This window comes from Podarcis melisellensis, assembly GCF_964234715.1.
Source record: "Podarcis melisellensis genome assembly, chromosome: 5".
In the NCBI taxonomy this organism is placed as follows: domain Eukaryota; kingdom Metazoa; phylum Chordata; class Lepidosauria; order Squamata; family Lacertidae; genus Podarcis; species Podarcis melisellensis.
In genome coordinates, this window is record NC_138537.1 from 39,088,301 (window position 1) to 39,101,502 (window position 13,202).

The 13,202-nt window shown below is 38.5% G+C and overlaps 1 protein-coding gene across 3 annotated transcripts in view; it reads left to right on the forward strand.

Moving 5' to 3' along the window:
• Positions 1-13,202, forward strand: part of ARMC8 (armadillo repeat containing 8) — a 54,508-nt gene that overhangs the window by 8,081 nt on the left and 33,225 nt on the right. For 2 of the 3 annotated variants that reach the window (XM_081912442.1, XM_081912443.1), the window contains exon 3: positions 4,371-4,442. The exons of the other annotated variant lie outside the window; for it this stretch is intronic. In XM_081912442.1, the coding sequence (XP_081768568.1) occupies positions 4,371-4,442 (72 nt within the window). The remainder of the gene's footprint in view (positions 1-4,370; positions 4,443-13,202) is intronic. 3 annotated transcript variants of the gene reach the window in all.

Consider the following 13,202-nt stretch of genomic DNA (forward strand, 5'->3'; position numbering starts at 1 on the left):
TCCTCATGTGAAATTCCATCTGCAGAAGTAGAAAAAATCTGAAGTAGAACAAAAATTGCAGATATTGGGGAAAAATATTTCCATTTTTGATCTAGAAGAGCATGTAATCACTTTCATGACCAATGACTTTGTCAATTAATTTGTGTATATGCTATACTGCTATAAAAACTAAAAAGTATTACATATGTTATCACATCCCATTTTGTGATGGAATAAAAATGGTGGCCACCCTTCTTTAGTGTGGATTATTGCTCTAAAATCCTTCCCTTTAGGACACCACTTTGATTTCACCTACATTTAAAATAGCCTTTAGGACACCACTTTGATTTCACCTACATTTAGCTGTCTGTGTTCCAAAAACAAAGCATTTTAACTCTTAATTGGTCTAGTTCAGGGGTCTGCAACCTTTAAGACAAAAAGAGCCACTTGGACCCGTTTCCGAAGAAGAAAAAAACTGGGGGCCGCAAAACTCGTCATTATAAAAATAACTTTTTTGTCACTTTTTTATTATTTCTTTGTTTGACCCCTCAGAATTACTCCTCCTCATAGAAATAAATGTTAAATGAACAAGTTACCTTTTTGTATGTGTGTGTTCTTCACTCCCCTTCAAAACAGTGACCAGCGTACATGCCCCTTACAATGTAGCGGGCAAGCGGGAAGGTGACGTCGGGACGGTGCGTGACTAATGCATGCACCGCCCCCATGCGACGTCACGGCCAGTACAGCGCCCGCCACAGTGGGGAGTGTCGGGGCGCACAATGTGCCTCCTCCCCTCGCTAGTATCCGCCCCGGAGCCGTGGCAAAGGTGTAAAAGAGCCACATGCGGCTCCGGAGCCGCGGGTTGCAGACCCCTGGTCTAGTTGGAACCTTTTGCTCCAAAGATTTTCACCTGTGAGCCTTCAGAAGCAGTATTCATGTACCGTATTTGCAAGTGCATATGAGCATAGCTTGACTGGATCTACATTCTTTAGGACTGCAAAATACTTTGTTTGATAGTGTCACTTTGGTTTAAATATAATGTTATGGTTTCACAAGGTGACTGCAACTAATTTTACTTGAGTGGAGCTGACAAATTACTTTTTAAAATGGGAGGAGGGACTGGCATGGGGAAAGACTAAAAGGATACATTTTATTGCCAGTAGGTAGATATTAGGAAATGTATATTGCAGATAGGTTTTGTAATGAAGCTTATAGCACTGAATGCAGAAGCAGACGGCTTCTGTTCACCATTCTTTAGCAGATCTGCCTATATCTAGTATGCATTAAATGCCTCCATTTTCTTCACAGAATGGGGAGGAGATGGGGGATGCATTTCAGTTTGTGCCAGAACTTGCAATTGTCATTTTCCCCTTAAACTGTACTTCATACTTGTGCAATGGCCAATCTGGCTTCATCAATATACAGAATAGAGATTTCTTGCTGTACTTAGCCAGATAAAATTGTGTTTGATCATTGGTAAAACTACTGTATATCTGTCAGGAGGTCCTACACACAAGTAGGAATCCGGCAGAGACACATGCCCGGCTGTCATGTTCTCTCCCTCCTGGTCAGTCGTTCGGAAGACTCAAAGTCTTTCTCCAGCCCAAACATCACAGCGGCTGATGCCTCATAGGCATCAGCACACTTCAGGAACAGCAGAGTATAGGCAGTCAGCGTAACATACTCAGTAGCTCAGCATTTTGGCTAAACTACTTTATTTACATATAATACACTCAGAGCATTCTAACCCAGCTCCTTCCTCATCAGCATCGAACAGGAAAGAGAAAGAACAAGACAAAATCCTACATCACGGAAACACAGTAATAAAAACATTCTGTCTCCGTCACTTCCCACAATGTGAAATGAAAACACACACTGTCATGTGATAAAAACAATCCCATGATTGCATCACGGGGAAAGAATCCTAACAATATCCTGGTACTTCCTTCATCTCCTTTGATATTCAGATCCAGAATGTATTTGATATTTGTGGAATTCTATCACATAGGAAGAAAAGGAACTCATTCTGGCCACATGTCTTCCATCATCTTCATGGAACAAGACACCAAATTTTCCTTAGTTATCTAGGTCCCGGACCCATAACAAGCTGAGGGTCCCAGAAACAAATCCTGTTTTAGCCATGAACTCAGTAGTTGACTTTGAACGAAGTAATATCCAGTGACTTAGTTGTGTATGGTGAGATACAACTTTGTGAATGTCCACTCAAGCAACACGGCTTCTCCTTCTTCTCCCAGCACCCTGCATGCCCCCAGAATCAGATTTGGAGGATTAGTAGACCCTTGAGCAGATTTTGGAAGTACATGGGGAGCTGGAGAGGGAAACGAGAAACTAAAGTCCCATTGCACAATTGAATTTCTGTTGCACAAGTGGGCGGACATCATTGAATGTCACCCATAATATTATCAGTATTGTTACTGTTATCCAAAATATAACATATATAAATTGTATAAAATATAATTTTAAAATAGAAGGAGATAAAAATTAAAGCAGTTAAGTGTAAAACTATTTAATAAATTTCTCAGCTGACATCGACATATCAACACACCTTCCCAGTTACTGATACAGTTGTGCATAATCTTGCACCTTATTACATTGGGTTAATTCGTTCCGGAGGTCCGTTCTTAACCTGAAACTGTTCTTAACCTAAAGCACCGCTTTAGCTAATGGGGCCTCATGCTGCCGCTGCGTGATTTCTGTTCTCATTCTGAAGCAAAGTTCTTAACCCCAGGTATTATTTCTGGGTTAGCGGAGTCTGTAACCTGAAGCGTCTGTAACCCGAGGTACCACTGTATTCTAAAACAGTATGAAATTTATGATAATCAAAAGCATTGTTCTGCTTGCAGCATTGGAGGTAGTATGGCTCCAAAGAGCAACTGCTGGGAATTGCAATTTTTCAATTTTGGCTACAACAGTCTCTAGCATGTCACGGGCTGATTTCAGATTACAGGACTCCCTGCCCATGTGTTCCCCTTCTGCTGGAATTCAAAAGTCCCTCTATAGGTAGCATGTGGTTTGGGGGGGCCTCAGTATCAGGGCAGATGGGGTGGGAGTGAGGCTAAGAGTATTGCTAGTGAGTAAGATTCCTTTCTCCCCCTGTGGTTGGTGGCCAGGGCTGACCTACTTCAATGATATAAAGCTCATGACTGTTGCAAATTATTCAAAGACTTGCAGTACAGGGCTTACTCTGAGCACAGTGGGACTTCCTTCTATGAGGCTTTCTGCCTTGAAAGTGTGTTTAGTTTTACAACCTTAATCTCTTTAATTCACAACTCTACGAAATTTAGCAATGGCATGCTAGAAAACACGTAGTCGTTCAATTGGAAACTTTAGCACTGTCATTTTGTTATTAAAATATTTACTTAAATCTAAAACTGATGAACTTTTTCTTCCAATGCAAAGATGAGAAAGCTTTCAAGTAGGAAACAGTTACTAAGTTATTAAGGCCATCATAAGAGATCAGTGTCACCTTGGGGAGATAAATGTGATATCATAGCTAAATGTTCATCTCCTCTTTACTCAAATGTGTGGAAAGACAGTCACTTGAGCATTCTTTGTTGCTTCTGCATAACATTTGAAGGGGTATTCGAATTGTACTGTCAATTGTTTTTAGAGGAACAAACGGTGTTGTCATCCTCTAAAATTCTTATTAACATCATCACTTTCTTTGGTTCCAAAAGATTAATTCCTTTTGGGTATCAAATTGACTGATAAAAATATAGAGAGAAGTAGGCAAATAGCCTTTCTGTAAATGCAGAAAAGGTAAGATGATGATAGGAAATAAGTCTACATTCACTATGTTTGAACTGAAGTTGGAATGAGGAAATTGCTGGAAGAGACTAGAAAAGGTTTGAGGAGAGTAGCTACAAGTGTGTGGTGCTGCATCATAAATATGATTGAAAGTTGATGGTTGGCATAAAGATTAGCATCAAGGAAGCTTTGTATGACTGTAATTTCCACTGAGGAAAATATTTCAGTATTTCATTCTACTGTGATTTTAAATTCAAGACAAGATAGGTTCTCATCTTATTACATATTTCCTTTCCATTTTTTCATTGACTGTGCACTGACTCTCTACATCCTTATTTTCTTGATATTGATACCTGTCCTTGTCAAAGATTTCTTCACCTCAGCTCACCCCAGTATGTGAGAATGAACATCTCTGTTATTTAAATAACTGGGTCATAGAAAAATATCAGAGATTCAAATTGTTACTGAAAGTCGTGGGGACTGTTGCTTGGTTTGTTTGTTTGTTTGTTTTAGTGCTTAGCTTTTTTAGAGACTATTGATTTTGGTGGAACTAAATTCTGCAAAATTGAGCCCTTAGTACCTCAGCATAATTTACTAGGGTCTTTCTCTTTCTGGATTTACAGAGATATGAAAAATGCTGTAATTGGAAACAACAAACAAAAAGCCAACTTGATTGTTTTGGGAGCAGTTCCAAGGTATGTCCTCTGCTACTCTCCTTTTCACTGATTCACAGCAGGTCTCAAGTTAAGCTATTAAGATACTGGGACTTTAATTTGACTGTCTGTCATTGCATTTGTCTTTTCTTCACTGTAGCTGAGATTAGTATGTCCAGTTCCTAGTATAAAACTAATTATGCATACACATTTATACCACAGAAGTTGGGTTTTATGGGTGATACCCACATTTCTCAGAAAATACTTTCCCAAACATACTTGATTAGTAAAGTCTCTTAAGATTCAATGCAATTTGAAACAGCTTTAAGTTTTCTCTGTATCCCACTTACCAAAAATAAGAACTGTATAACAAAACATACAGTATAATTTTTGTATTTCTGTAAGATGTTTCAGTTTGGGCTGCAAAGTTTAATGCCTTTTTTAGGTCATACCACATTTTTTTGTAGCCCTGAATAAACATAAGGACTCTGAGACCTGCTGACTGTTAGTCTTGTATTGCATCCCTTTTGCAGTTTGTTTAGTATTCCTAACGTCATGTTGCATTTTAAAACAACAACAAAAAAAAACAAGAATGGGAACTGGTTGATTTCTTCTGGAAAACCCTTTAGTCATAAAACATCAAAATAGTTGCATTTCAGTCTGTCTACCTGATGCTGATTATCCCCATAATTTTTTGGAACATTGTTTAGCATTTTTACTGGTTGGTGTCTTTTTCTTCTACAGTGGTACCTCGGGTTAAGTACTTAATTCGTTCCGGAGGTCCGTTCTTAACCTGAAACTGTTCTTAACCTGAAGCACCACTTTAGCTAATGGGGCCTTCTATTGCCGCCATGCCGCCAGAGCATGATTTCCGTTCTTAACCTGAAGCACTATTTCTGGGTTAGCGGAGTGTGTAACCTGAAGCGTATGTAACCTGAAGCGTATGTAACCCGAGGTACCACTGTATTTTGTGGGTATTAGATTTTGCTATGTACAGTGGTACCTCTGGATACGAACAGGATCCCTTCCGGAGTCCTATTTGCATCCTGAAGTGAACGCAATTTGTCACTTCTGCGCATGCGCGTGATGTCATGTCGAGCGCATGCGCGAGCGGTGAAACCTGGAAGTAACGTGCTCTGTTACTTCCGGGTCACTGCGGAGCGCAACCCAAAAACGCTCAACCCGAAGCTACTTCAACCCGAGGTATGACTGTATCCCATAAAAGTGTAAACATCAGTTTCAGTAACTGTCATTTATAAACATAATCAACATACCTCAGCTACTTGGTATAGGCACTTCATGAATCTCTCTTAAGTTTTATGATAATTAAAAAATAGATGTTTGAAGACACATGAGCATGTATTTTTAGATATGCAAGTTTAACTGAATTGTGCCTCTTTTCCATAGAAGACACACATTTACAGTACTAGGGCATCTTTCAGAATTTTGTCAGGTTTTGCTGACACTGCCTTCTCTGTATGAATTAGATGTTATCATTAAAAAACAAACATAATTTCTGCATAAGGTGGCATGACTTCTGAAATCAGCCCATGTTAAAGTTCCTCTAATATCATTCACTTCAAGAAGGTTTGTTTTGTAAATTTACCTTCAGACAAGAGTTTGGAAACTTTTCAAGACAAACTCTTAAACTAATGTACTGTATCACATGGTGCAGTTTCAATTTACTTATAAAAGAAGAATGCTTCCACTTAGGTTCTTGACTTGTGCTGGGCAAAGGAAATGTGTACAGCTTATGGAATGTTGACTTTTGTTGTAATCTTCATGCTTTTCTTTCCTGCTATAGCATCACTGTACAGGATTGCAATTTCCACAGCCACCACAACTTGATTCTTTATGTTGAATTCTTGTAGCCTTACTAAAACAAATGCAGTACCCCACTCATTTATGTGTACCTCTGTTTTGTTAAATTGGACAGAAGGTACTGATGGCTGTTTGTCTGGAAGGAATTTTGTGTGTCTGATAACTTACCAGACTGTCAGTGACTATTTCATATGAATTCTTAGTCACTGAAAACAAACCAATTTATAGAAAGGCAGTGTTATTTGGCATAACTCAGCTGTGAATCCATTGGCAAGTGTATATTAATGTATAATACTCTCTATTTTTTCACTGTTAATGCTTTATTGGCTTACCAGAATATAGAAGTAATTAAAGAAACTGTACATCATGAGTCTTCTGGAAAATCTGTTTTGAAAGTGCCCAGTATAAGTATAGTCCAATATTTCTGGAGCAGTGAATTGGGGCTCCACCGTAACAACAGATGGAAGTAAAGAGGTTGATAGTGCCCAAGACCCTGAGTTATGCTGGTTTGATCAGTCAGTTTCTTCATAATCACAACTTCTTTCATAACTATTGAGGTTTATTTGGAGCAGACTGGAAGGAGGCTGTTTTTGGAAATCATGGCATCTGTTTGATCAGATTTCAAATTAATGATGTCTCTAAATATTTGGTAGGCTATGACTTGAATTTTCAGTGATTGACAGGTGTGCTCTTCCCTCTTGGATTGGTGCATTCCTCATCCTGCCCACTCATTGCTAGCTGTGATTAACATTGCATCTGTACATTGTCAAATATTAACCATACCTACTTCTAATCTTGGTATCAAACTATGTTTAATATTGCACGGTGCAGATTTAGTGCTAAGAAGGCAAAAGAATCAGCAATGGTGAGGAAGGGTAGTACTAGTAGTGTCTGCATTTCTGTGAAGAATACACACAGAATGCACCTTTGTGTATTTTGCAGGGAGTTGGACTAGATGACCAGTGAGATCCTGTCCAACTCTACAGTTCTATGAAACACCTGAGACGCAGTTATCTGTTGTAATACCATAGGATTGCATCTAGAAGCTGTGCTGAAACAGGCAAATGTTCAAAGTTCATTACTAGCAGAAAAATTCATGCAAAAAATAAATTTTGTAGGTGTGTTAATTTGTGTCCTGTAATTTGTAAGCACAAATGACACTTGTCAGCAGAAGTGGAAGCAAATTATAGGAGATGATCATCCATTCTTGGTTAAAAAGCCTGGCCTAATTGTAGTATAGTAATGTAGGAGACGTATAGTTAAAGCTATGGTTTTCCCAGTAGTGATGTATGGAAGTGAGAGCTGGACCATAAAGAAGGCTGGCCGCCGAAGAATTGATGCTTTTGAATTATGGTGCTGGAGGAGACTCTTGAGAGTCCCATGGACTGCAAGAAGATCAAATGTATCCATTCTTAAGGAAATCAGCCTTGAGTGCTCACCGGAAGGACAGATCATGAAGCTGAGGCTCCAATACTTTGGCCACCTCATGAGAAGAGAAGACTCCCTGGAAAAGACCCTGATGTTGGGAAAGATGGAGGGCACAAGGAGAAGGGGACGACAGAGGAGGAGATGGTTGGATGGTGTTCTCGAAGCTACGAGCATGAGTCTGACCAAACTGCGGGAGGCAGTGGAAGACAGGAGTGTCTGGCATGCTCTGGTCCATGGGGTCACGAAGAGTCGGACACGACTAAACGACTAAACAACAACAACAGTGTAGGAGAAAGAGGAATGGTATGTAAGGGAACAGGATTCATAAGGAAATGGTCTTGCATCTGTGTACATTTATACACTGGCTTACAATACATGTAGTTGACCCTCATTTTAAAAAGAGGTTAAAATATAGGGCTTCCCCCCCCCCCCATCTTTACCACCACTTCTGACCCTGAACTCCAAGAAAACGGGGCTTATCCACTCCCTAAGAAAAGCTCAGCAACTTTGACCTGAACTCCTAAAAAACAGGGGCAGATCACTGCCAGTTTTTAATTCTGTGAGTAGATCTCAGTCTCTTGGAAGTTGGCCACCCCTGTTCTAGGGCAATTTGTCAGTATTTGTCATGTATGATTGCCTAATACTTCAAATTGATTAGCAGGTGAATGGAATCCTGCAGTGCATATGTAACATTGGACTTCTGTCTTCAAATACTCTTTATTTTTTAACTTTATTACATTTATATCCCACTTTTATTCCATTGTGAAACCCAAATGATGTGCATGTGATTCCCAGGTGATCTTGGTGCTGACCAGACCAGCTTAGCTTCAAGCAGATGATTCTATTTTAAGTGACACACTCAGAACACAATGTTCTGAGGATCAGAGTGCCTTTAGATTCCTCACAAAGAAAATAATCTTATGGGAGATACCTAAAAATGATAATACTATTGATTCTAATGACTTCAAAGTAGTTGATTATGATGACCAAAGCCTATAATGCCATTATGTAGTTTGTGCAAGACTCTACTTGATATGCTAGGTGTGAGAAACTGATCATAGTGATAAACAGAGTGACTTCTTCCATTAAGCTTATCCTGTTAGGCTTGTTCATTCTCAGTTTGGAATTGTTTGGACCTGCTGCAGATACTAAAGTTTACTTAAAAAAAAAAAGATAATCACAGGCAACCTTTTCAACTCTTGTTTCTGGAATAAGCATTGAGATTGACTACCTGCAGAAGTGATGGCTTGGAATTACTGTAATATTGAATTTTCTTCCCTTTACCACCTAGGACAGTCTTCTTTTCAAGTAGTGTTCCTTACTCTTGGGGTGCAGGGTGGGTTTTGGGGAAAGGCTGTGCAGTTATACCTACCTGAGCCAAAGAATTAAATTCTGCAGCACATGTTCATGTACCCAGAGCATATGAGTTAGCACAGACCTGCTGCATTTGTGTTCAGTCTTTTATGCCGTAGGAGTTTTAACAAGTTCAGCATAATAGCTGGATGGGTTTACTTGTGGACTACTACTAATAATACTGGCACTGTTTGCCTTCATGGTAAGTTATAGTGTGAAACAAACTGTGGTTTAACTATGGTCAAATCCCCCTTACCTCACTCCTTCCTTTACCCAAGCCAGAAGGGAACAGACCATAATACTGACTTGTCTCTACATGTGATCTAGCTTTTTTGAGCTGTACGCATGAGAAAGCAAATGGTTCACAGTAAAGCATAGTTTATTTCAGTCTATGATTTACCATGATATGTGAACCAGACCACTGTAGTAGTGAAATCTGAGTAATTGCATTTTCTGTGCATATTTTCATTGTTTTAGGCTTACACTTAAAGTGTAGTGTAGTGAATGTGACAAACACATCCATTATACAAGTTCACTCACCTGAAAGTGTGATTCACTGTGAAGTGCATTGAGTATACACTTTGAGATATGTGTGATATTAAAATTTTAGTAGTGAAGTACGAATAACGTCAAGTATGGTAAATGTGACTTTTTCTACTTGACATCTTTTCATTTTTTAATATAAAAATGTCATTAAGAGTACAGTCATACCTCGGGTTACAGCTGCTTCAGGTTGAGTTTTTTTGGGTTATGCACCTGCCAAAACCCAGAAGTACTGGAACGGGTTACTTCCATGTTTCGGCGGCCGTGCATGTGCAGAAGTACCGAATCGCAACCTGTGTGTGCGCAGATGCACCGCTGCGGGTTGCGAATGTGCATTTCACATGGATCACATTCGCAACCCAAGCATCCACTGTACTTATTTATCTTCAGTTGTTTTAGTAAGAGATCAGTTAATCACTTTTCCATATTGCTTGGAAGAGTTAAAATGTGTGTGTTTGCAAAGGGGAGGGATACCTTTTTTACATACCTTTTGTGTGCAGTCTTAAGCAAATGTGTGGAATGTGCTACTGAGATTCTTTCTGAAGAGATTTAATTAACAGAATCTCATGATCCTATTAAGGAAAGTTCTTTTCTGTAGCCTCTGCATGGGATGTAAAGTAAGAGGTTGGTTTGTATAATTAACATAAATACGAAGTGGTTAAATACTTGCAGTAATTAGTATAGGACAAGGAAGTTGAGGAAGAATGTCTGAATACATATAAGGTTGAGGCTGCCAGTCAGTTGACTGGTCCAAATTAGGTTGGTTGACTACTATCAAAAATAACAACATATCAAGGCTGCTTCTACTAGCCACCTTGTAGAACCATAGGTATTTCTGAACAGGATCACAAACAGTCATTGGGGCCATAAGTCTCTCTCTTTGATTCCCTCTTACTTATTGCAGCATCCTGAGAATCTGCTGTGGCTATCTGTTCTGTAAAGGTCAAGTAGCGGATTGGACTTGAGTCTAGAAACATATACATTTGTTGTTTGAAAATAATTTGTGTAAAAAATGAAAGTATCAAACTTAATGGATAAAGTATCTTTTGTTAATATTTTTTTAAATAAAACGACAAAAAACCTTATCTATTATTTGACAAATTTGTTGACCAAATCTATTTTTACTGGTCAAATGCTTGAATAGTTAACATTTCTGTGGATATGAGTATAAGAGTATGATAGTTACATAGGTTAAACGATCCATAGGATCAAATATTAATCTGGCTTGGAAATCATGTTTTAACCATTTAGAAGGGTAAAATTATGGAGCAGTTCTCCCTAAGGCAGTGGTTGGAACAAAAATTTGTAGAATTACTGATAGTTGGAATTATATACTTCATCATACTTGTTTTATTTGTGTTGTGCTTTCTTGACTGTTACCTGTGTGGTTTATTTTTTTATTGAATAAAATACCTTGACAAAGCAAAAGGCCTAAATAATTACTCTCTTTTAAAAATCTTCCTGGGAAATAGCAAAATTCAGATTGTTGCAGAAAAATGATTTTAGAAACTTTGGGTCAAGGAAATATTCCTCTGATATCTTGAGTTAAACCAGGGTTCTTCAAACTCGGCCCTCCAGCTGTTTTAAGACTACAATTCCCATCATCCCTGACCACTGGTCCTGCTAGCTAGGGATCATGGGAGTTGTAGGCCAAAAACATCTGGAGGGCCGAGTTTGAGGAAGCCAGAGTTAAACAGTAGTGAACTGATCAGATGAGTTAGAACTAGGCCAAGAATGGGAGAAAAAAATCCATTCTTGAAGTAATTTGTTAGTCTGAGTGATTAAAGGATGTTATGTTTGTACTCTTATGTTTATAAGTAAGGAAAAAACCGTCAGAGGGCTTTGAATTATAGAGTTTTAAGAGAATCTTAATGGTCATCTAGTCTAACCTTCTGCCAAATCAGGAATCTACAACCACCATATCTCTGATACATGACTTTCAATCTCTGCTGCTAAGGAAAAATCTGCAGCCTTTTGAAATGGTTTATTCCACTGTACAAGCTGTTAAGACATCAGTTACTCATAATATTCAGTCTAAATTGTTTTTCTTATAATTGTGCATCCACTGGTTTGGTTCCTCTCTGCTGCAGGAAACAAATTAGAGTAATCTATATGACAGCCTTTCAGATGTTTGTAGATAGTTATCTTCTTGATACACATTAAGAGTAGCACACATTCTTGGCACACATTAAGAGTAGTTTGAGCGGTTTATCTAGCCAGACTGTGTGTAGTGTCTTGTGGATCTGAGTTGGTGAATACTGCTTCTAAACCCTTGAACCTCTGAGTGTTTAATCAGATGGATCAGATTTTGTTATGACCTCATCATCACTTTCTATTGGGATGTTTTGTATTCCTCAGTGTACCATTCTCTGGGTGATGAAACTGTGGCTTTAGGAGGATAAATGATGTATTACAAGCATTTCTTATAGATGAAGGTGGCAGAGAGCCATAACTGTATGTTCTAGTTCAATGAATGGATCAGTCTCTCTGGTCTTTGTCAGTTTCTGTTCCTTTCTGTTTCTGCCTTAATCTGCATTTTTATTAGCTTCTGTGAAAATTTATATTTAAATATGTATTTTATTATCACAAAATAAATCCAAACGCAGATATAAATTATCTTGATGTATGTATTTCTAAACTTATTTAATCTTAAATGCACATTTTAGTGTAAATCTTGAGCAGTGAATTGTATAACGAAATTTTGAGAAGTGCAAAATCCAAAGTACTGTGTTCAGGTCCATGTATTAGTCTGGGAAGTGCAAATTAGGCTAGTTCTCTTAAGAATATAGGCCAAGGAAAGTTCTTCATCCCTGTTTAGTTCTTTGGGCAAAAAGGAGGCTGATTAAGTCTTAAAGGTTTTGAAGCTTCTCTCAGTTCTGGCTTCCTTCCTCGTTAAAGGGGAAAAGTCATATAGGTGACTTTCAGGAGTAGTGAGGTGGCTCAGGACTAAGAAGCTTGGATAAATGGTATGGTGTTAGGTATCTTGTAGTGGCATTCTACCTGCAACAGCTTTTGCTTTTCACCTTCCATCCCCAATCTTTCTTTTAGTCTGAAGTGGCGGGATACGGACAGCCAAACTACACATTTAGCTGTACATGCTTTTAGACAAGCAAACCTAAGCCAGCCACTTTGACAGTGATACTTTGAGTTCTTGTAAGTTAAAAATGGCATGAATATTAATTCAGTGTTTCATATTTTTATGTTAATTTGGTTGATTTGGTCAGTGTGGCTGTATACAAGGATTGTGCACATGGCACTATAGCTACTGAATTAGGCACCTCAGGCAGCATTCAGAGCTGTTTCTGGAAGAGGGCATTCTGGTGAACTTGTGTGATCTTCTGAAATGGGATACTTTCCTAATAAAGTAAGGCTTTAATCCTAACCCCACTTACCACGGGGTCATACCCATTAAATTCAGTAGGATTTGCGAGTGAACATGGATAAGATTGCATTGCAAAACGCTGAAATACATCCTAGAAAGATGAGGGACGTAAAACTGATCCTTAATCGTGGTGACTGATAAAGTAGTCATCTGAAAATACATTTAGATTTAAAAGTCCTTCAGTTGAAAGAACATTTTATGAAATAACTGCACCATCTTCCCAAATAAAGACAGAATTCATATGATAGAATGAAATAAAGCAGTAGGATGAATTG